Source organism: Symsagittifera roscoffensis, chromosome 6 (genome assembly GCF_963678635.1).
Source record: "Symsagittifera roscoffensis chromosome 6, txSymRosc1.1, whole genome shotgun sequence".
In the NCBI taxonomy this organism is placed as follows: domain Eukaryota; kingdom Metazoa; phylum Xenacoelomorpha; order Acoela; family Convolutidae; genus Symsagittifera; species Symsagittifera roscoffensis.
Genome location: NC_087067.1, coordinates 39,498,672 through 39,522,555, shown reverse-complemented (window position 1 = coordinate 39,522,555; position 23,884 = coordinate 39,498,672). Strand labels below are relative to the sequence as shown.

Sequence of the window (23,884 nt, the reverse complement as noted above, 5' to 3'; positions counted from 1 at the left end):
TTTCTTGTGTGCTTCGACTAACTAAAATGTAAAAATCTCCTCGATGGATTTCGTGAACTAGGTATCGGAGAAAAGGTAAAGTATTTCTATTCTGGATTATTCATTTGCTACTTTCGTTTTTGTATCCGACTTTATTGGAGTCGATCCTACTTGATATGAAATGAAAAGAGAACTAAACTTGGAAAAGTACGGTACAAAGACAGCTTATAATTTCATTATTTTTTTTTGTTTAAAACAGGTTTAAAACGTTTTTTTTACTCGAAACGTGTTTTTGCAACCCTGATCATGCAATATAAACGGTAAAACTAAGCATTTCGCTTTCAAATTGACATAACAGTGCGGTTTTTTAAAACATTTTTGAGACTTAGAAATTCGTAGTTTTTCAAGATTTCGATTTACTTTCGAACGAAAGCAACCTTGATACAAACGTACACCCATTGAAACAGTTCAAAAAGAGTCATGATGCTCCAACCGAGCCACAGTCCCAAATTTCCACCCAAGGTACCGAATAGCATGGCCGTGTTGTACATTGGCGTCTCCTCAATTTTCAAAAAATCCAGACTCTTGAAATAGATCTCAACTCTCGCAAAGTTCTCTTGCATTATAGACTTCAAGTCGCTGGAGATTCCATTCGACTGAGCGATGGTTCTTCTGACAAATTCTTTCACGACAATTGAGGGAAACTTTTGCAACATAGTTGCTAAATAAGGAGCGTAAGCTGCCGAGGGCCAATCGGATGACGAAGTATCAACGAGTAAGTTTCGTCTCCGACAATGTTGTGTGCACTTACACAAATCCCGCGTTGCTTGAAAAGCAGTGCTAACTGAATCAACGCACAATTTTTGAGGAGTTTTCCAAGCGTCGCAATGCAGAGCCGCTTTTTTCCTGATTTCCAAATCATCGCTGTAGGCCGTATCGGTTAAAAACGAACAGTTGCATGTCAATGCGATCTGGTTTTGCAGACAGACGTACAGACAATGTTCGACCGAGTAATCAATGGATCTGTAATTTTTGCTCAGTTTCAGAGTATCCGGCCAAGATGGCGAACAATCCGAGAACGGTTGCGTCCGTCGGGTGACGATTTCTTGGCTCAATGAAACAGTTGTTTTCTGTCCGGGTGCTAAGTGAATAGGTTCGGTATCCATTGGGGGCTTTTCGTAAGGATTTGAAATGAATAAAGTCGCCCCCAACGATTGTCCAGATATCCCTAAATACTCCTCATTGTCCAAAAAGACCGAAAGCTTTAGACCAAATTTGGTTCCAGTGTTGTTAGTCCTTAATGGAATCTCGTTTTGTTTTCTTTCCACGGAGTTAAAACTAAAACAGTTTCCAAAATCAGAAGTCTGATGTGTCCTAAAGTTTTCGGCGCTACAATATTGGTCGTCAAAACCGCATTGCACTATAAAGTCCTGCGCTTGATGTCCGTTTCCGATGATTGCAGCTTGCTTGAATTGAACTAATGCTCTGAAATCGGAGTAATCAGGCATTACAGATGTCATGTAGGCCATGTACCAGTCATGATAATTTATACCATCAAAAGAAGCTCCGCCTTTCAAGTCATTCGTTGAAGTTTCGTGGCTCTCTTCCGAGATTTCTTCGTTTGAGTTTTCACTTAGTGATCGTTTTGAGATATTACTCGCATTCGAAGCTTTATATGTCAATAGCCAACCGGTTTCTACGTCCATTGAATCAGTGTTGAAGTAAATTATAACTGTATTTGAGTTCGAGATCAAAACAGTATTTCTATCATCAATTTTTCCGCACATTTTCGTGTCTCCGTTCAGCTTGAACCACGAATTTGATCGCTCGTCGCCGTTTCGGATCTTCATGTAGTCAAAACTGCAATAAATTTGGAATTCAACCGTAAAGTTTTTTAGTTCAATTTCAATCACATTGCCTATATCAGCGTTGATAGTGTATATACATTCTAAATTGTTCACATATGAATCTGGGAACTTCTTTGAAGAGAGTTCTTGGATCGTTTCGGTGGCCTCCAAGGATCGAATGCACGACTCTGGGCACCCTAGAGCTTCCGATTCGTCGTACCCGCGCTCCATAACACATTCGTTCACTCCGTTACATTTTTCTGCACATGTTGTTTCTTTCGGACACAAAACATATCCAGTCGTGCACGTTTGGTTCGTGTCTCGTTTCGGAAACTTCCTGCAATCGACGTTCGGAGATTCGTCCGAGCCGTCGTGACATTCGGATCTTTCATTGCACACCCATGCGTTTGGGATGCATTTTCGGTTCCTGCACTCAAAAAGTCCCGTACCACATATGTCTTGATCAATTTCAAAGAATTCGTACTCAGCGTCAATTGCTGCCTGAATAAGGTCATCGAGGAATGCGAGATCTTGCAGGTATGAAATACGTCTTACGTAAGACTTACGTAAGATGTTGTTGTTGCAGATAGTGACAGTAGGGAATATTACCTCATCATTGGAAGTTTCCAAACTTATTACAACTGTGACTGGGTGTGAAAAATAGTCCTTAAGAGTTTCGGTTGTTTGGAAAATCAATACACCCACAAAGAAAAAATAAATCAAACTCCAAACTACATTTAGAATCCAAGAACCCGTAAGAAGATTGGGTAATATGACTGATAGCATGTGACTTGTTGTCTGGAACCAAAGAGCTTTCAAAGAAGTTGAGCTCTTAGAATCCATTTTTTCTGGCTCAGAAATGTCTGATACTTTCGTTGCATCTCTTTGGAATTTCATTTTATCCATTTTTCAGCTCCGAAAAAACTTTGATTGTTCGCTCAGCTTATGCGAAAGAATAGTTATTGTTTGCGACCAATTCTTTTTTTTCGGAGAATGAGTTCAAATGATTTTTCTCGAAATAACTCCCTTTTCTCTCAAGTTTGATCTGTTGAATTTCAAAGGCTTTTCAAGTGACTTATTAAATCATTCATTATGTTTACGTTTTTGTCAAATTGGAGCTCATTTGCTTTAAATAAAAAAACATCTGCGAATATTAGAACAGTAAGAAATTTTCAAGTGCCCCTTGAGTTCAAAAATCATAATGAATTATGAAAGGAGTTGTGAACTAAACAGATAATAATATGCCGAAAAATCAGAATCAAAGAGAACTATTGGCACATTTTTCAGCGTCCTGCCGAGACCTAATTGGGATGAAATTTACACCTTCTCATTTCTGCTTCTCCGAAAAAGGCATTTTTTTTATAAAACGAGAGATTGGCCTTTTAGCATGCGTGTCGATTAGCATGTTGCTTGCAGAAGCAGAGTGTAAATGGATAGTACACTGTAATTTTTTTCCAACCTAAGTCGCAAGTGCCACTTTATATGCCTGAATCAGGAGGCTGCATTAGCAGTTAAACTCATAATAACAGAAGTTTTATTTTTCATTAGCAGAAGTTTTCTTTTCAGAAAATTCGAACTCATAATATTTTGCTAGTTTTTACAAAAAATGGCTCTATATATTTCAATGTAATGAATACATGCATAAAGTGTGTGGTTGCCTTTACTTCATTACATTTTAAATTATTACATGCAAAATTTGCGTTTTTATGCCTTTTGAAGCTCACGATCTTTAGTCGCTTTTTTGCTTGAGGGCTTCGCCTCTGCGTGAAAACCTTACAACCAACTGAGTTGCATCATCAAAATTTTTGACATGATTTTGGACTAATTATAAACGAATAGACTGTTCTTAAACACTGAATTTTGTTCCATCGCCATAAAATTGGTTAAAATGTCTATTTTAAATACTGCGTCTTCTAATGTCACACATAGCCAAAGTAATTACCCCATGTTAATCGATTTTAATGGATTCCCGAGACAAAAATAATTCATTATAATCCATTACAGATGTAAAATTCAGACCGCGAAATCGATTATATTGCCATTATAATCGATTGTTTTCGAAAAAATAATAATCCATTATAATCGATTATAGTCCATTATCTTTGTCACTGAAATCGAATTTTTTTGCCCAGATAATCCATTACAATAGATTATTTTTGAAATAAAATTCCATTATAATTGATTATAATCCATTTCATTTTTAGAACTAAATTCGATTGTTTTTGCCATGTCTTTTACTAAAGGCGATGTCTCAACGTCATTCCCTCGCCCCTCAAGCTTTTTACCTCAACCCCCCAAGCCAAGTAAAGGGGTGGTGTAAATGGGGGGGGGGGGGGGTGTAAGCTGGTGGGGGGCTGTGTAAACTGGAGGGGGTTGGCTGTAGGAAAACGGGGGGGGGGGTACGGTTGAGGTAAAAAAAAACAGTAAAATGAAGTATTAAACTGCGATGATTTAAAGACAAATTTAGTTAAAAAAACATAATTGTGTATTGCAGAAACATCAAAAAATAAAATTTATAGGTGTACTCGAAATGCATAATTTATAATTTAACAAAAGGTTTTTCAGATCTAATTTCAGGTCTGAAGTTTTGTTTTTCAAGATTATTTCAGATCTGAAATTTTCTATTTAAGGTCCAAATTTCAGCTCTGAAATTTTCAAAATCCTATTCAGATATGAAATGACGAATTTCAGGTATGAGAATCAGCTAGTGTAATAATGAAGGAATTTCAGATCTTGCACAGAAAATCCCCTGGGTACGGGATAGTATACATAATTTTAAAACTACTACAATTTTGAGAAATTTTGAGAATCGGAATCTCCATGAAAATGAATTACCAAGAAAAAATCTTTGAGTAATATTTATCTACGGGTAATATACAAAAAGTTACGAAACCCCAGAAGCTGTGATGAAAGTTAGTTTCTTGCTTTTGATCTATGCACCATTCCAAATCATGCTTTCTGTTTGCTCTCAACAAACAAGTTTCCTCGTTCGCAAAGTGTGTTTTGTTTTTAGGGACTGATAAGTTTTTATAATACTAAACATAGCCAAAACCGATAATTATAAAAAATTTGATATAATCTTGTTGTAGTTTAAGCTCAAATTTATTCTATTTTATCTAACGTTTTGCAATTTTGTAGTGTATTTTTTGATCTTGTTTCCATTTCTAATTTGCAGTCAACCTTCAATAGATCTAGGTATACTAGTATTTGCAGGTTAGGTATCTGGAACTAGTCGTATTGAGTTTATTTGAGTTTTACGCTACCCGGGCGACCAGTTTCCGTAGGAGAGAGAAAATTCAAATTTTCCTCTTTTTTACCTAATGCGTCAAAAAATGCGAAGTTTTTCTCCCCTACGGGTGTTCAATTTAAGTCTGTAGTGAGTGCTTAATTTAGGAGCAGCAGAACAAAGTAGTGCACAGGTATTGTCAGATTTATACGACAGACGTGCAGATCAGCAGAGATATGTGTTAAAAATATTGACAATTAATTCATTTCATTACAATATAATTAATTTACCAGAACAAATATTGTTCAAGGACAAGATTGGCATAAATGTTGGTCGTTTTAATAAATAACCAGTTTTAAAACTTTTTTGATAAGTATCGACTTATTATTTTGTGACATGCTGTGAGGCAAGCCGCTCATACAGCCAAAGAAAGGCAGTCATACTTTTATATCATGTCAGGTGAAGACCAATTGGGTCAAAAACTACGTTACTTTAACATTTTCCAAATTGTCAGGCTCTTACGCTCCACAAGTAGCTCCGAATTATAACGGCCTTCTCAACATTTCACGACGACTTAATGGCTGGCATTGGAGGTTGGTTAAAAAAATCGAGACAAGTGACTTTACTTTAACGTTACTCGAAATGACATGCATGGCCCCTTCAAGCTGTTCAACGCAATCGATCACTCAAAAAATTGTGAACCTGTGGGACAACCCGGTTGAAGTCGCTAAATGGCTCAACTCGCCAACAGAACGTGTTGCACCTTGAGATTATTCCTCGATTTGTTTTACTTATCAAACACTGCCAACTAGATATATTGAAAAACTATGAGTTAAATGAATACTCCTGTTTGCTTCTATCAAACAACAAAATCAACAACAACACAGATTCCACTCTCTCAAAATATAAAAACTGGACTGTAAGTTTAAGAGAAGACCCGAACCGAGCGCAGATGGTTCATAATTGATTATATTGTCATAATATGGTCAGTCTCTGTAAAATGACAAAATAATCGATTAAAATGCATTAAAAAGGATCATAATCCTATCATTTTTTGTCAATATAATCCATTATAATCGATTATAATCCATTAAAAATGGGTTATAATCCTTATATTTTTTATGTCAATAAAATCCTCTAAAATTGATTATAATGGAATTACTCGAGGGGTTGTTCATAAAAATAACAATTTTTTTAAAAGTTATCTCATTTCCCGTGTATTACAGTTGCTACGCATTACGTTTCATGAAATGTTACATTTCACAATAAAACTTACATTTTTTTACTCTTCTTTTTAAAATCATCGCAATTTAACACTTCATATTATTTTTTACCACAACTGCCCCCCCCCCCCCCAGTTTTGCGCCAAATGGTGCACCTATCTAAGGCACAGTCTGGCCTCGTATTGAGTTTATTTGAGTTTCACGCTATCTGGGCGACCAATTTCCGTGAGAAAGAGAAAATTTAAATTTTCTCTGTCTCTCACGGAAATTGGTCGCCCAGATAGCGTAAAACTCAAATAAACTCAATACGAGGCCAGACTGTGCCTTAGATAGGTGCACCATTTGGCGCAAAACTGGGGGGGGGGCAGTTGTGGTAAAAAATAATATGAAGTGTTAAATTGCGATGATTTTAAAAAGAAGAGTAAAAAAAAAACTTTTATTGTGAAATGTAACATTTCATGAAACGTAATGCGTAGCAACTGTAATACACGGGAAATGAGATAACTTTTAAAAAAAATTGTTATTTTTATGAACAACCCCTTGAGTAATTCCATTATAATCAATTTTAGAGGATTTTATTGACATAAAAAATATAAGGATTAAAATCCATTTTTAATGGATTATAATCGATTATAATGGATTATATTGACAAAAAAATGATAGGATTATGATCCTTTTTAATGGATTTTAATCGATTTTTTGTCATTTTACAGAGACTGACCATATTATGACAATATAATCGATTATGAACCATCTGCGCTCGGTTCGGGTCTTCTCTTAAACTTACAGTCCAGTTTTTATATTTTGAGAGAGTGGAATCTGTGTTGTTGTTGTTTTTGTTGTTTGATAGAAGCAAACAGGAGTATTCATTTAACTCATAGTTTTTCAATATATCTAGTTGGCAGTGTTTGATAAGTAAAACAAATCGAGGAATAATCTCAAGGTGCAACACGTTCTGTTGGCAAGTTGAGCCATTTTGCGACTTGAACCGGGTTGTCCCACAGGTTGACAATTTTTTGAGTGATCGATTGCGTTGAACAGCTTGAAGGGGCCATACATGTCATTTCGAGTAACGTTAAAGTGAAGTCACTTGTCTCGATGTTATTAACCAACCTCGAATGCCAGCCATTAAGTCATGGAGAAATGTTGAGAAGGCCGTTCAAAATCGGAGCTACTTGTGGAGCGTGAGAGCATGACAATTTGGAAAATGTTAAATTAACGTAGTTTTTGACCCAATTGGTCTTCACCTGACATGATATAAGGGGAGAAAAATTTCGCTTTTTTTGACGCATTTAAGTAAAAAATAGGTAAATTTAAATTTTCTCTCTCCTACGGAAACTGGTCGCCCGGGTAGCGTAAAACTCAAATAAACTCAATACGACCAGTTCCAGATACCTAACCTGCAAATACCAGTATACCTAGATGTATTGAGACTAGGAAATATTAGAGTAAGATTACGATCGGTACTAGACTAAGAAGTTGCACGAATCTATGCCGCCGAAAACAAGATAGTTGACGAACAGACGGTGTACCTTATCTGAAATTATTCTATGAGTACTCTTCTCCAGGCATAACTCATCTGGTGCGACCAAAAGTCCGAACAAGACTTACTAACACTTTAGATTTAGCAAATTAGAAATGGAAACAAAAAAAAAATTTATTGCAAAATTGCAAAATGTTAGATAACATAGAATAAATTTGAGCTTTAGCTACAACAAAATTCCATCAAAGTTTTTATAATTATCTGTTTTGACTATGTTTAATATTATAAAAACTTGTCAGTCCACAAAAACAAAACACACTTTGCGAACGAGGAAACTGGTTTGTTGAGAGCAAAGAGAAAGCATGATTTGGAATGGTGCATAGATCAAAAACAAGAAACTAACTTTCTTCACAGCTTCTGGGGTTTCGTATCTTTTTGTATATTTTCCGTAGATAAATATTACTCAAAGCTTTTTTCTTGGTAACTCAATTTCATGGAGATTCAGATTTTCAAAATTTCTCAAAACTGTAGTAGTTTTAAAAACATGTATACTATCCCGTTCCCAGGGGATTTTCTGTGCAAGATCTGAAATTCTTTATTTATTACACTAGCTGATTCTCAGACCTGAATTTGATCATTTCATATCTGAATAGGATCTTTAAAATTTCAGAGCTGAAATTAGGATCTTAAATAGAAAAATTCAGATCTGAAATAATCTTGAAAAACAAAACTTCAGACCTGAAATTAGATCTGAAAAACGTTTTGTTAAATTATAAATTATGCATTTCGAGTACACCTATAAATTTTATTTTTTGATGTTTGTGCAATACACAATTAAGTTTTTTTCAAGTAAATTTTTGGTTCAATTGTAATAAAATGTTTTCAAATACTGTTAAAAACATCAAATGTTTCATTTTCATGCGCTAATTATGCGTTTCCAATGTTTATCTCATGCTTGGGGAAACTTATTTAGACAGTCTCAGTTGGAGTAGCAGAAGCTGTCATATACTAAATAATCAAAAACGGTAAAAATTGAGACGGAATCATTGATTTTTCAGATCTGAAATAACCAAGAAAAACAAAATTTCAGATTTGAAATTAGATCTGAAATTGCCCATCCTTAAAGTATCGAAGCGTAATTTAAACACTTCACAGCCCATTTCAGATCTGAAGTTTAGATCTAAAAAAGATTGTTTCAGATTTGAATTAGAAAATTTGCTAGATGCGGGATGCGTATTGGTGTTTAGATCAAACCATATGTATTTAGTAGATTTTCCTTTGGTGTTTTTGTTTGCGCTATTCATAATATTTGTGGTTGACGATTGATTGCCTATAAGCATCTCCCCTTTTAGCGCCTAAATACATTTTGGGTAAATCCAATCACCTTGATCATTATATATATTTTTTAAAGAAAACACGCTTTAAAAACACACTCACACTCGTTCACTCCAGACTGTTTGAGTAATTGATCTCAGTTTAAACGTTCTTTAAATCCTGTTCAACTCAATTGCAAACAAATGATACACGAGTAATAGCCGACGGCAACTTGTCAATATGCATGATTTATGTTGGTTCCCAGCTAACAAAAAGTTAATTTTAAATAGGAAAATGAGAATCACTATTTTGTTTTCTGATTGAATGTATTTTCAATTAGAGTTGAGTATGCGTGTTTTATGCCAATCAGGGGTGGATTCAGAGGGCTACGTCCCCCCTCAGGGATTCGATTCCCTCACAAACCGAAGGAGCCCCCACGTGGTACTAGTTTACGACGTACATCCATTTTCGACCGACCGACTCTAAAAATTTCCATTGGCGCCAATGTACACTAATATTGAGGGTGGTATTTTAAAACTTTTTAAAATACCACTCACCTTCCCACTCCCCCCCCCCCCCCATCGAGAAAATCCTAGATCCGCCCTTGTGTCAAATGATTTAAAATGTCTCAAAAATACTGATAGTTTACATTAACTATACTTAACAATGTCCTTAAAAAATTTAACTTAGTGGCTGGGGGACTAACAAGAAAGATGGGTCATTTTTGATTCAGAGCAATTTTGGCACAGAAGTACACCCATTGAAACATCTCGAAGAGTGTCATCAGGCTCCACCCAAGCCACAGCCCCAAATTCCCTCCCAAGGTACCGAATAGCATAGCCATGTTGTATTTCGGAACCTCAGCGATATGTGTGAAATCCAGAGTAATAAAATGAATCTCAACCCGGACGAAGTTTTCCTGCAAAATGCTTTTCAGTACAACATTCTGTCCCCTCGAGGTTTCAAGGCTTTTCATGACAAAGTCGAACACAGCGGTGGAATGAGACTTTTCAAGCAGCATTGCCAAATAAGGAGTGTACGCTTCCGAAGGCCATTCAGAGGTGGACGAGTAGAATTTCAGTTTCCTTTTAGAACATTCCTGACTGCAACGGCAGGATTGTATCTCATTCAAAAATTGCTGAACGCTTGCTTCGATGCAGGCTCTTTGAGCTGGGCGCCATATATGACACTGGTTCCTTGATCTCTCAATTATTTCGGGGTTGCTGCTGTATATGCGATCTGGATCCCAAGAGCAATTGCAGTTGGTCGCGATGTAATTCCGCATGCAGAGATCTTCACAAAACGGTACTGTGTAATCGAAGCGGTCTTTCATGTGGTTCAGTTCCAGATTTTCAGGCCAAGACTGCGAACATGTAGAATATGGACTGCTTTGACGAGATAGGAGCTCTTGGTGCATGGAGACGACTGTCAGAGTTCCCGCAGCCAAGTTGATACTCTCCGCAAATCTGGACGGGTGCTCGTATGGGTTCGAAATAATCAGTTTTGCGCCTGAAAACTGGCCGGCAATTCCCAAGTATTCATCTTTGTCGATGAAAAGTGTAAGTTTAAGTCCAAAACTTGCACCAGTTTGGCTGGTATTGAGAGGAGGAACTGAAATGTCATGTTGAACTGAGTTGAAACTGAAACAGTTGCCGAGTTTGTCAAATTGGCCAGTTTTAAAGTTCTCCGGACCGCAGCGCTGGTTGTCGAAGTTACACTGGACTATGAAGTCTTCTTTAAGGTGTCCATTTCCGATGGTTTCGGCTCTCGTGAACCGAACCAGTTTTTGGAAGTCAGAAAAATCCGGCATTAATGAATTTTGGAACGCTTCGAACCAGTCATATGGTCGGACGGATTCAAAAGTCGAACCAGCAGCAAGTCCGGATCCAATTGTGTCATAGTCATAATCTTGGCCATTTTCAACATATTCACTGTGTCAAGAAATCTACTTTTCCCAACCCCATTTACTAAGTGCACAATAATCATGATAATCATAATAAATGAGAATAGCCAGTTGCTGTGCAAGTAGCACAAAATGTTCCGATCATTTTCATAAGAAAACTACAAAAAAAAATTTTTTTTCTCTTCAATTGGAGTAGTTTTTAGTGTGTAGTGTGATAAAGAACTATCCAAAGTTGTCTATAGTTAGAAAATTAGACCTAATTGACAACACTTGTGAATGAGAAACAAAAAATTTAAAGAAAATTGATTTTTAAACTTTTTCAGAAAACCTTTTATTCCAAGGAAGCGCTAAATGAAATTTCCGAACCTAGTTTTGTCTTAGTTAACATCAAGTTTTTGTAGCCGTAAAGTCTTAGTAAAACTTTAACTTTCATATCAAGAACGTTACTCGATCGCTTTACTCACTCGAAATTAGACTAAAAAATTTGAAACCAATTTTTCTCAACACTGGGACAACTTTCTGAAAACTGCTGGTGCCGTTCCAATCACGAGGCTTTGACATATCATTTGCCCCAATCCGATGGTAAATTTGATTTTGCGTGGAAAACAAAATAAAAAGAAAACACTTAAGCACATCCGAATTCAAAGTTACTCCCCATTTTTGGTGTCGGAACAATGCATTAATAAATAAGTTGAACAAGATGATTTAAAAAAGTAGATCCCTGTATTCGTATAGGTCCTCGCCTTCCGCGGACCTTCTGTTCCTACTTGGCTGCTCGACCTTTTTTGGTTGCGTAGCGTCTTCTGAGTCTGGTATTGCTTTGTATGTTAACAACCAGCCACTGGCGCCTTCAGTCATATCGGTCACGAAGTAAATGATAACCGTGTTCGTTCTTGAGATAACTTGGTCGAGGACGAAGCCTTAAGAGGTGATATATTAGAATCGGTAAATATAGGTAATAGAACACCTATTTGAAGAGGAAAATTTTAATATAAGACTTTCCTGCTATAATTTTTCATGATTTCTAGTTTTCTGTTTTTTATTGTAGTACTACAATAAAAAACAGAAAACTAAAAATTCACAAAAAAAAAAATATAAAAAATAGTATTTTGAAATTTCGGTAAACACGACAATATTAGAATATAAAATTAAAATGAACAAATAAGTGGCAAAATATTATGGTTTAAGCAATGCAAAAGCAGCATCGGAACCTCAAGTACCAAGTAAAGTTGTCTGCAAATCAAATTCTTTGCGTTAGTCCAAAAAATTCTCGGTCCAAATATTTCTATTTGTTTTTGGAATCCCAGTCACGGCTAAAAAGATTTTAATGGGATATCGCATTCAATAGGATTCCAAAATTATTCGAAAAGGTAGACATGATTTCAGATGTAATTCTTCCCATACAGTTACTAAAAGTTGTTCTGAAAAAAAAATAATTTAAAAAATGTAAACATATTCTAATATAGCAGCAACCTTTCGACCGCAAAGAGCCACAGAAGGTGTTCGTTCTTTTAATTTCTACCCAGTACTCTGATTTCTTGTCCCCATCGCGGATCATCATGTAGTCGTGCACGCAATGCGAATGGTGCTCCATTGAAAAATTTTGGAATTTCAGTTCGATAAGTTGGTTAGTTTCGGCCCTGATTGTATAAATGCAGTTCAAATTTCCGCCATAATCATCCGGAAAATTCGGGGAAGACAATTGCTGCAACCTATCGGTTGCGTTTAGGTCTCTGACACACGAGTTGGGACACCCGATAGCTTCCGATTCGTCGTATCCCTGGGACGCGATGCACTCGTTGAGTCCGTCGCATTTCGCTGCGCATGTTATTTCCTGTGGACATTGAATATAGTCGTCCACGCATACTTTAAATGGCTCTTTTCGGGATGATTTCCTAATTCACAATTGTTTTTGATTTAAGTGAGCAAAAAAAAGACGACGGTGATTCATCGTTAAACTAAGTTCACGATTTTTTAATCAAGTTTAAATTTGAAATGCCAGGGTAAAGAGATAACTAAATTGAAACATTATGACGACTATTGATTCTATAAGCGTCTTTGGTCAGTGTCATTGGCATCTTTTATCAGTGACAGCAATTTTCTGCAGCTTTAAAAAAAATTTATAAAAACAATCAACGTTTCTTAATGTCGTTGCTCTATAATTGTCTGAAAATACAAGCTTTCAGGCAATTATCAACTAATGAAACTCGAAACATTCAAAATATCTATCAGCGAGCATCAGTTAGAGGGGATGGGACTAGGGAATGCTAAATGCCACTCAATTTCTACCCTGACAAAGAGTATCAATTCAATCAAGCTAAAGTGAAAATGCGCAGAGTATATAAACCAGCCGAAAAATTACGTCATATGAATGAAATTTGCATGTTTTTTGTAACTGTCATATAATTGTTGAATAACTTTCATATTTTCGGCTGGTTGATATTTCGGCTGGTTGATATTTCGGCTGGCTTGCGCTTCGCCCGTTTATATGCCACCAGAGAGATTACTAATTTTAAACAAGCATAAAAAGTTTAAGAAACGCTAATGGTTTTGTAGTCCAGTTTCACTTGTAAGTCTTATGATTAGGTTTTTAAAGATGCTTCTTAATTTAGTTAAAATACAGCCCCCCTGCCTCCCCTCCACCCCCCCCCCCCCCCTTAAATCAGCTCCTGTTTTTACTTCTTGTTTTGCCATAAAGCACACTCGGCGATAATTCCTAGTGTTAGTTTACGTAAAGACATAGCATCTGGAAGTAATTTCAGATTGCCTTAAAGACTAAGAGTGTTAGTGAAGAAAAGAGCCCTTTGGAAGCATTGTGTCGTTCATAATTTTCGCAGGCAACCTCCGGGGCTTCGTCTGAAAAGTCTTCACACTCTGACCGACCGTTGCATACCCACGCCTTGTTGATGCACAATTGATTCTTGGAGCAGAAATTGGACACCAATTGTATTTTTTAAGAAAATTGATGGACACTAATTGTACTTGAGGAAATTCGGGTCTTTCCCATTAGATCCCCCTCCCTTGTAACAAAAAAAAATCCCCCTTCCCGCCCTCCAAAAAAAACAGTTTGTGTTTTGGGGGGTCTGTACTTAACTGGGGAGGCTATGATGGAGGAGATTTGAACGTTCGCTAGTCGAGGTTGTTTTTAAGTGCGATGGAAATTTTGAGCTCGCTCGAGTACAGCCTGAGGTTTGAGAATTTGATTATTTTAACACAAAAAAAAGGTTCTAGTGAAATTTCACAACAAAAGTTATAGTAAAGTAGATGTTTTTTTTGTCCAAAAACTGAATCAAACAACAGTTCACGAGTCAGCTCAAATTCTTTTAGTGTTTAAATTAAGTAATTGTTAAAGTGCAAATTATTTTTTTGTTTTTCTTGATTGGAAAATTGATTTTATCAATGCTCTACATGCATGCTTTTTTTGGTCGTAACATTTTTGGTGTCAAATCTTTGCATTCCTGGCACTTGAATTCATCGCCATGGCACTCTGATCCAGTGAAGTTGAGTTCTCTGGTCAGACTGGACTGGGCGAACCGATCCAGAAACGCCAGGTCTTGCAGGTACGAAACGCGTTTTACGTAAGACTTACGTAATATATTATTGTTGCAGAGAGTGACAGTTGGAAACGCTACGTCACCATTGGTAGTTTCCAAACTTATGAGAACGGTAACTGGGTGTGAAAAGTATTCGGTAAGTGTTTCGACAGTTTGAAAAACTAACACGCCAATGAAGAAAATGTACACAAAACCCCAAATCAAACTGAGAACCAAACTTCCGGACAGAATATTGGGAAGAACGCTGGAGAGCATATCTTTGGTAATTTGGAAGCAAAGGGCTTTTCGGGAAATCTTTGAATATACTTCGTCATCTTTTTTGAATTCTGTCGTATTAATTACTGTTTTCTCCATATATTCGATTGGAAAATTGAGCTGTTTTTTACTGCAGATGCTATGAAGAATGTGTTTCAAGATTAGAATTATTGCCGAGTTTCGAAACTTATCAATAAATTGCAATTTCAGTTTTTGTCAAAAATTCAGCTGCGGTTTGGTTTCTAAACACTTGGAAGCATTTAAGTTTTTGAAGAATCGGTTTCAATTTTAAAGATTTCTTACCCGAGGGTTTTAAGTGGAATTATTACGGCAACTTAGTCATTTTGGGAGACACGGGAGCAAAAAGTCCATCCAAAAGTGTAGTCCAGACGAAGCAGTGTTCGCCAAGAACAACTCTTAGCAAACGCATTCCCTTTGAATCGTAAACTTTTTCTTGTTTTTGATTCGGATAGAATAAATTATTTATTACTCCTTTTGTTCTGCTTCTTCCTTGGTTTAGTCAAGTTGGCGCGCATAGGTTCCATCAAGATTTATGCGGTGTGATCAAGATAGACGACCAGCTGCCTTACTTTGCTCAAAAGTATGAGAAAGTTATCATTTATTTATTTCGAAGAGCTACCAGATATTTCCGTAACACTGTAAGGGTATATTTCTGAAAGTTAACACTTTAACTGAGTTAAAATATGATCAATGACAGGAGATTGCTAAGCAAATAGCTCAAAACATTCCAATCGCAATGCTTTATTTAAGCAAATTCAAGTTATTTTAAAATTAATTTTTTAGTAATTTTTTCACTTCTAAGTAATTTTTCTTAACGTTTTTTTAAATTTTTTTAAATAAACTGTAAGTCGTTTTCAATTTATATGGTCATTTCATAAACATAACAGTTCAGCACTCTTTATTATTTTCAAATAATCTAAAGTCTGGAATGTTCTAACTTTTTTAGATAAAAGTCGTTTTTCAGACAAGATGAACTCAATTCAATTTCAAGGCTCGACAGAAACTGCTATTTATGTCAGAACTCTCGCGTGGACAGATTCTTTTCAGTCTGAAACGAACTAACTAAACTCAGCAATCGCATTGCGTAGAAATATTAGGTGTTTAGGAACCGTTCGTTCCATGAAAAAGCTTGACATTTTTAAATAAATTTTATCTCCTGAATAGCTTGCATCAGAGAAAAAACTTTTGCAAATCGACTCAAATCAATTAGAAATGTTTCAAAGTTTTTTTTGCTCAAAAGCTGACTTAAAAAAATCTGAATTTTTTGGTTTCTGCTTAAAGTTATGAAAACAAATAAAAATGTTTCAATTTTGTTTTTGGTCGAAAGCTTGGATGAAAAAATTTAAACGTTTTGCTTACCGATTCAAGCTATGAAAACAAATATAAATTTTTCACAGTCTTTCTGCTTAATATCTTGCCCGAAAGAATCTAAACTGTTTGCCTAACGATTGACGCTCTGAAAATTTTGAAAGTTTCCTCTGTTTTTTTTCCTCCTGAATAGCTTGTTTGAAAGAACCTAAACTGTTCGAGCAATGAAAAAAACTTGGACGGTTACCAATTTTTTTTGTTTTGCTCAATAGCTTGAATGGAATAACAAACTATTGCAAAACAACTCAAGCAATAAATACAGCTTCAATTAGTTCTAAGTTTTTTGCTCGACTCAAAAAACAAAGAAAATTTCGCGAATCGATTAGAGCTGTGAAAACAACTTGAAATATTCCCACGTCTTTTTTGCTCATTAACTTGCTTGAAACAACATCATTTGTTTCAAATCATTTAAAGCTATGGGAGCAACTTGAAATTTGTAGAAGTTTTTCCAATCAGTAGCGTTTTTGAAAACACAGTTTTCTTGAAAAGGTAGCTTTCTTGAAAACATAATCAGTAGCTCTCTTGAAGAGATAACTTTCTTGAAAACATAATCAGTAGCTTTCCTGGAAACACAAGTTTCATGAAATCATTCGCTTGCTTTAAAATACGTTACTCATTGCAAATCATTTCAAGCTATGAGAATAACTTGAATTTCTTATTTTTTTTATCAGTAGCTTTCATGAAAACATAACGTTATGAAATCGGAACAAATATTTTTTCCTGGTCAATATCTAATTGAACTAAATCAATTGAATCACTTATGACGCTGTTATGCTGCTGACATGCTTAATTTAGTGGAACATCAAACTTAACTGCCCCAAATTCAAACCAACTAGGAACTCTTTGTTTGAAAGTTATAAGTGAAATCAAACTCGAAAATTTGCTTTTTTAGTTTTTTTTTCGTTTACCACTTCTTTCTTCAATTGTAACGTCGTTCTTGTTCATATGCTAAATGTTAATCAAGTATGACGTTCTCTGACATCAGTTGTGCCATTTGAGTGAAAATGTTGTTAATTTTGAATTGAATGTTGGCTTAGTTTTTTTTCCAATATCAAACAAATTCATAACCTCATGATTCATATCTAGATATTATCACATGGGTGAGACTTTTCCAGCCATGTCTGAACCAAGCTTACTTATTTAAGAATTACACGCAATATTTACATGTTTTAGCAACAATCTATATTCAAATAGCTATGCTATTTAAAGGTGTTTAACGTTACTGCTAGCCTGCGGATTTTCATTTAGTATCGGTTTTGTGCCAAATCGTATTGTATATATTTGAGCGGGCGGGTTTGAACTTAATTATTCTTTGCAAGGTTTTATTTCAAATTTAGACAGTTGTTTTTTAATGCTTAATTCGGTTTATTTTTAGCACTTTTTTGATGTTAAGCACTTTTTTAACAAAAAATACTCCTAACTTTTAATCCCGGAAGCTGAAGCTCCTCTTGAACATGTCCTCTGGTTACTTCTGCATGGGCTCAATTGGGTTTTTGCTGTCTGCAAAGCCCCCATTTTGCTCTGCGGGTGTTATGAAGGCTATAGAGATATGGCACAGTTAGTAGAAGCAGTAACTGTGAAGTCTGAAAAGTTAAAGAAACCGGCTACGAGGGCCTACGATAAGCAAGTTTCTGTGTTAAGATTAGTTCGGTAGAAGAGTTTCGGCTCAAAAATAAATGTTCTTGCCAGCTTTAAATATGCTTGATTGTCAACGCAGGGCCACAAAAAGTTTTTCTGGTATTAGAGATCGTCATTGGTAGCCTTTTGTTTGGTGCGATCGAAATTATATTTAAAAAAGCGATTTAATGTTTGCAAACGTCAATTCATGATGTACTTTTCCCCCAAAGGCAAAAAAAAATTTGTAACTTCATTTTCTTTCCTCAAAATACTTTTTAATGTTTTTGTTAATGAAAGCTTCGAACTAAAATGGTAGAAAATTCTTTAAAAAACTTTTCTTCAGATTCCGGTTCTGCACCAGATTCCGATTTTTAGCAAATTGTTTTGAACTAAATCAACAAGAACTGACTTAAAAAAAAACGCTTTCTTCAAACTACCTTTTTTTCCCCAATAGCTTCTTAAAACTTTGTCTTCAATTGACAAAATAAAATGAAAACACTTTTTCTTGACTTTTGGTTTGTATTTTTGTTTTTTTCCACCAAAAATTGTCAGTTGAATTTCAAAATATTGCAAAACAGTTGAGTTTCAATCAGTTTAATAAAAATTATGATTCTTGTGAGACTCTTAAAAAAAATCCTCCAAAATTCCACGTCTATTTGATTTCTTCAAAAAAGATTTCAATTGTTTTGCTGGATTTTAATATTTCTAAAGTGTTCCCTTGATTTTTATCTTTTTGAAATCCTTTAAGAAATTGTAAGTTGTTTGATTGTTCTTAACAAAAATTGAAACGCCTCCCACCAATTCGTCCTTTTTTTAGAACAAAATCATTTGTATTGATTTCAAATTGGAGTAGAAAAATTTTCACATGGTTTTGTTTTTTTTTTCAGAAATTTTTTAGCCAAAGTTTCGCAATGATTTGTTTTCCTGGTTTTTCTCAAAACAAGCTTTAAGAAAATAAAGGTTTGCGACTCGTTTGTTACTTTTTCAATCCAATTTCAGCCAACCACAATGCAGTGATTTCATCTTTTTCAAAATCAGGACACCTATTTCAATTTATTGTTTAATAAATTTCAATATTGCTATGATTATTCCTTTTTCCTTAGTTTGTTAGTTTTTTTTTCAAAATAAATTTTAAAAGTAAAAGTTTAGAAAGAATTTCAATTTTTTTGTTTAATTTTTTTGTGAGACTCAAAGTTTCCGAAGAGTTTCTGTTTTAAAAATTTTCTCATGATTCTCTAAACTTTTGAATCGGTTGTTCTTGTGAATCATTAAATAAATCACTGATTTGTTTTTTTCTTTAAAAAAATTTTCTTGAAGAATTTAATGAAAAGCTTCCTATTGCAATTTGTTGTTTTTTTTGGTGAAACAACTTTGCACTCATTTTTCAGAACCTTAACAGTAGCTTGTTTCACAGAAGCTTACCAGTGGTTTGTTCTTTTCAGTTTTTTACAATCTTTGCAGTGATTTGTTTGCTTTCTTAAATTTAAGAAACGCTTCGTTTATTTTGCTATGAAAAAATCTTCGCATCCATTTAATTTTTTTGAGTAAAAACACCACACATGGATTTATTAGTTTCTTTCCTTCAACAAACGGCAATCAATTAACTTTTTTCTGATTTCATTTTTTTAAAGTTTTCTTTAATTTTTGTCGTTTTTTAGCAGCTTTGCATTGATTAAAAGTTTTGCATTGATTTCTTTTCTAAAATTTTTTGGCAATGTAATTTTTGCAGTTATTTTTTTTCAAAGTATCCACTGAAAATTTTTCGCTTAATGCTTCCATTTTTAATATGTTTTAAGATAAGACTATAAAATGCGTGTTTAATTTCTCATTTTTTATCAATTTTTGTATTTTAGGTTATTGGGAGAAACGTAAAACAAATGGCTAATTTTCACCGATGCAGAAAAATTCTGAATTTTTTTATATCCGAATCACGACTGGAAGGAATTGAATACATCCTCCATTATCTTACCGAATTACTAAAGCTTGAAAAAAAACACGCTTTTTCATAGCTCTTTAGGGTCACTCTGTGACATCGACAGAACAACAAATAGCTCAAATGTCACGACAACAGTATTTGATGCTACAATAAGGTAAGATTGAAAATATAAAAGGAAGCTAACTATTAATCGGAATGTTTTTTAAGTAAACTTCAATTTTTCGTTGCTCGCTAATAGCAGGTTTGATTTGGTGGTATTTTTGCAGCTTAGCATGATAGTATCTGTAGCTCTTTTGTTGGTGGCTAGTGTTACTGTGCTTTGAAGCAACTGTGGCGCAGAAGCGAGGACATGAGTCTCCTAAAGTCCAGTTTGGAGGTGCATTTCGGAGACATATTTACTTCTCATTCCATGAATATTAGTTCCGATCCAGTGCATGTAAAAAAACTCTCGAATTTTTATAAGAACTTTTGACTTTCTGCCATGGTAAATTGACATTAACGCAGATGTTCCTGAACCACAAAAATGTTAAACCATTATAACGTTGTAAAAATGGAAAATTGTAATAGCTCGTCGTCTGCTCTGTTTCCTTCTCCCCCACCTGAAAACTTTTGAAAGTAAACTGACTGTTCACATCAGCGATTGTTAGAAAAATTGGCATAAGGGCCAATTAGGTTCTCACAAACATATTTATCTTCATATTCAACCTTGGACAATTACTCGTTACACCAGAAAAATTATGCTCATGCGAGGTGGGGAAAGGAAAGGAAAAAGAACCAGTTAGCCTTTCAAAAGAGGAAAAAGGTTTAGCGTCTCCGGTAAGGTTTAGACTCATAGTTCTTCCAACACTTAGTTTTTGGAATTCAATCTGGACTGAAAAGGCTGCAGTTTTTGATGTCACAGTTTGTGCCCCACAAAATTGTTTGAATCACCTGATTTTTCGTTGAAAGAAATCATTTGCCCCAATTGGTTGCAATTTTTTTGAGTGGTCAGCCAAATTGTGATAATAGGCAGAGCTGCTGGTGTTTATCTAAGCAAATACAAAACCTTTGGGCTATTGATTTTGTAACTCTAGCAAGCTGGCGAGTGTTAGGTAATAGTTTGACTCTACTTTTTCTCAATCTGACTCGATGAAAATTATGCTCATTTGATGGTAATTTTGCCATAATCACTGTCTTTAACAAGATTTCATAGCATCTGTACTCTGCTTTAAAGATACCTAGTGTTCGGCGGTAGCTAAACGTCCGTGGCTGAGAAGTAAGGGTGTGAAACTCCTAATCTTCAGGTCGCAGGTGCAAATCCGACATATTGCATACATTTTTTTAAAACTCTTGCCTTATTTCTATTTTTTGTTAGTTCATCTTATAGAGCTCCTTTTGTCGTTTTATCGCTTGTGTTTCTGAAAACCAGCTCTGCCTCCGTGTTGAATTCCTAGAAAAAGGAAATTTTTCTTAGCAATGCCACATCGTCTTAATAATAAAATGAATTTAAAAATTTGCTTCTGTTAGTTTTTTAAAACTCGAACTCAAAAACTTGATCCAAGTATTTGTGTTTAGCATTGTGTTTTGTTCAAACTCCTTATCTAAGCTGAAATTAATCTCGCTATTATAAGCTTCGAAATGGTTCATTTTTTTTCTAATCGCCATAGTGTTTTCATAAAAATTGTTCCGTCAATTCCAATATTTTTTGCTATATCATGTTATTGTATTGACTTCGTTTTTGTACAAATGAAAACTGTTGAAATGCTTTTAGTGATGGCAGGGATTCGAATTTTGCTCGTGAAAAAGCGTGGACTAATGGTGAAACACTCGGCGCTATTTTATTTTCGCAGTTCAAATTGTGATTTTTTTTGACTCCTTGAATCTAAAACTTTTCTAATTAGATTCGATTGGTTATTCGAATAAATTTTTTTCGGATAGATAACAAAATTTTGTAAAATTTCAGTTTTTCTTGTTTCTTTGAAGTCTTTCAGCAATTAGAGGGTTTCATTTTTCAATGCTTTGGCTGTCAAACAGTTCTCTAAAAACTCATATGATGAAAAAATTTAATAAGAAAAACATGTTGTTGAGGTTTTTAATTTTGAGCATCGGAAATTTTTTAACACAAATTTTTTTTGGCGAGAATTTCTAATTACTCATTGGTTTTACCCAGGTGTGTCGCTTGTATTGCCCGTAGAATAAAATGCTCTGATTTACCTGTTGTATTTGTTAAATGATAGCTTCTTTTTTTTCGAACAAAAACTTGTGTGGCAAATTTTGGAGCTTTCATTTAGCAAAAAAAACGCTGCATCGAAACATTCTATGATATATGCAAAATAACCGAATACACCTGGTTGAAACCAATGTGTATTCAAAATACAGAATCTAAAAACTTGCCAAAAGTCCAAAAATTGTTCGGAAGAAGTTCTCAATCCAGACAATTGTAATCTTCTGAAAATAATTCTGTTTCCCTAAAATATGAAACAAAATTTTGTTTTGAAATACTCCAAAACATTTTTTTGCTCGAAACAATTGAAAAAATAGTTATTTTTGAGGTAATGCAACTTAAAATCAGACTTGGCCAGTAACAAGAAAAATAAGTAAATGATAAGCAGAAGAATTTAGGAAAAAACCAAGAAACAAGCTTAATTTTAAATGTTATCCTAATACTGTTCCGCCCTATATTCAAAAGATTTTACCAATTTTTAAATAAGTTTCTTAATCCTTCCCCCCCCCCTTCCCTTGGACGAACATTAGATTCGCTTCTGCACTCTTTGCAGCGAAATAAAACGGCGGTAAAAACATTGAATAAATTGCTTTTGAACCTTCGCGAAAATATTTTCCCTTTCATGATTTCATTGTTTTTGCTGATTGAAACTAAGGCTGTTTCATTTCTGATTAAAGCAAACTAGATTTGTTCTATTCTCGTTTGCACTCAACTTGTAACTGCGTTATGCTCTTTTTTCGCAACTAAAATTGCTTTGTTTTTTTTCTTTTTGCATTTGTCTACAAGCGTACTTTCTATAGATTTTCTGAAACAGGAAATGTTTTATTTTTCACATGGGTTAGCATAAGCATAAACAGTACATTTTTGCCTGCACCACATTTTATTATTTACCATGAAAACATCGTATGGAAAATACCATTACGATGACGGCTCAATATACATAGGGCAGTTTGACTCGCGTGGCATTAGACATGGTTTGGGCAAGCTGGATTTCGGAGACAGTAAGAGGTCACTGTACGAAGGGGAGTTCAAGAATGGGTTTTCAGATGGACTGGGCAACTTGAAGACGCCCTACTTTGTGCTTCAAGGTCAATTTAAAGAGGTAAGTATGTGACATTCAGTTTTTTTTTCAAATATTTGTTTGAATTAAATTTGTCGTTGCAGCCCTTAACATAAACAAAAACGTGCCGAGGGAGAGGGGAATTCTGGCTGCCATTTTTTCATAAAGCGTCCCATTGACACCTAACGTGCAATTTATGGTCAAACAACGCTATAAGCATCCTAAAGACGCTATTGGCCTCGTTGTTTTTCAACGATTTGCCTGCGGTGCAAAAATTTTACAAAATATGATCTTTCTAGCGTTTCCTCATGGTTCGAAAAACTGAATTGGCTGACTTAAGTTTTTCAAAAACCTAAACACCCTCGAAAACTCATGCGCGAATCACTGAGTCTATTGGAAACAAATAAAACTCATTCTGACCAGACAAACTCCTTGCTTTTGTTGTCTACTAGCCGAGTTTTTGCTTTCTTTTATGTTATGTTTTGCAGGGGAAACTAGACGGACTTGGTCGTTCGGTGCGTTGCGATGGTCTGCGCTACGAAGGAGAGTTCCGAAACGGAGAAATGAAAGGACTCGGAATCCTGACATTCCCCGACGGGACACACGGGACGCCAACATGCGAAGGACTGTTTGACGGATTGCGAGTCGTGTCTCGGAAAAATGCGCGAGATGTTGTGATGGAAGCTGTGCAAGTAGCAAATGCTGCTTCGATGATTCGAGCAATGTGATTGGTCGAAACTCATTTTCAATTGGTAGATCAATTTGATTGGTTGATGTTTTAGTTTTTAGTGTGGCTTTATTTCCTAAAATTCAATACATATCGGGAGATTTTCGCTGTGTACAAAACATTCAGTGCTGATTAGTCGAACTGATAGTTTTGCCGTCTTTTCTGTTG

At 35.2% G+C, this 23,884-nt stretch overlaps 3 protein-coding genes across 3 annotated transcripts; 1 reads left to right on the top strand and 2 right to left on the bottom strand.

The window, feature by feature from the left end:
- Positions 1-283: 283 nt before the first annotated feature.
- On the bottom strand, positions 284-2,870 carry LOC134848735 (uncharacterized). The gene has a single exon (XM_063866247.1). It carries the CDS (start codon positions 2,730-2,732, stop codon positions 396-398), a length of 2,337 nt encoding a protein of 778 aa, XP_063722317.1. The 5' UTR covers positions 2,733-2,870; the 3' UTR covers positions 284-395.
- A 6,224-nt stretch (positions 2,871-9,094) lies between these two features.
- Positions 9,095-10,972, bottom strand: LOC134848430 (amiloride-sensitive sodium channel subunit gamma-like). The gene is made up of 2 exons (XM_063865877.1): positions 9,779-10,972; positions 9,095-9,303 (listed from the first exon to the last, which is right to left on the bottom strand). The coding sequence occupies exon 1, from the start codon at positions 10,880-10,882 to the stop codon at positions 9,791-9,793; it is 1,092 nt and encodes a 363-aa protein (XP_063721947.1). The 5' UTR covers positions 10,883-10,972; the 3' UTR covers positions 9,095-9,303; positions 9,779-9,790.
- An 11,628-nt stretch (positions 10,973-22,600) lies between these two features.
- On the top strand, positions 22,601-23,881 carry LOC134848136 (MORN repeat-containing protein 4 homolog). The gene is made up of 2 exons (XM_063865492.1): positions 22,601-23,031; positions 23,478-23,881. The coding sequence occupies exons 1-2, from the start codon at positions 22,822-22,824 to the stop codon at positions 23,715-23,717; spliced, it is 450 nt and encodes a 149-aa protein (XP_063721562.1). The 5' UTR covers positions 22,601-22,821; the 3' UTR covers positions 23,718-23,881.
- Positions 23,882-23,884: the final 3 nt, after the last annotated feature.

What these genes read in the sequence shown, in the direction of transcription:
- LOC134848735 (XM_063866247.1), bottom strand. Translation starts at nt 2,732, where the DNA reads ATGGATAAAATGAAATTCCAAAGAGATGCAACGAAAGTATCAGACATT.
- LOC134848430 (XM_063865877.1), bottom strand. Translation starts at nt 10,882, where the DNA reads ATGCCGGATTTTTCTGACTTCCAAAAACTGGTTCGGTTCACGAGAGCC.
- LOC134848136 (XM_063865492.1), top strand. Translation starts at nt 22,822, where the DNA reads ATGAAAACATCGTATGGAAAATACCATTACGATGACGGCTCAATATAC. An exon ending in TTCAAGGTCAATTTAAAGAG is followed by an intron (nt 23,032 to 23,477) that starts GTAAGTATGTGA and finishes TATGTTTTGCAG; the next exon opens with GGGAAACTAGACGGACTTGG.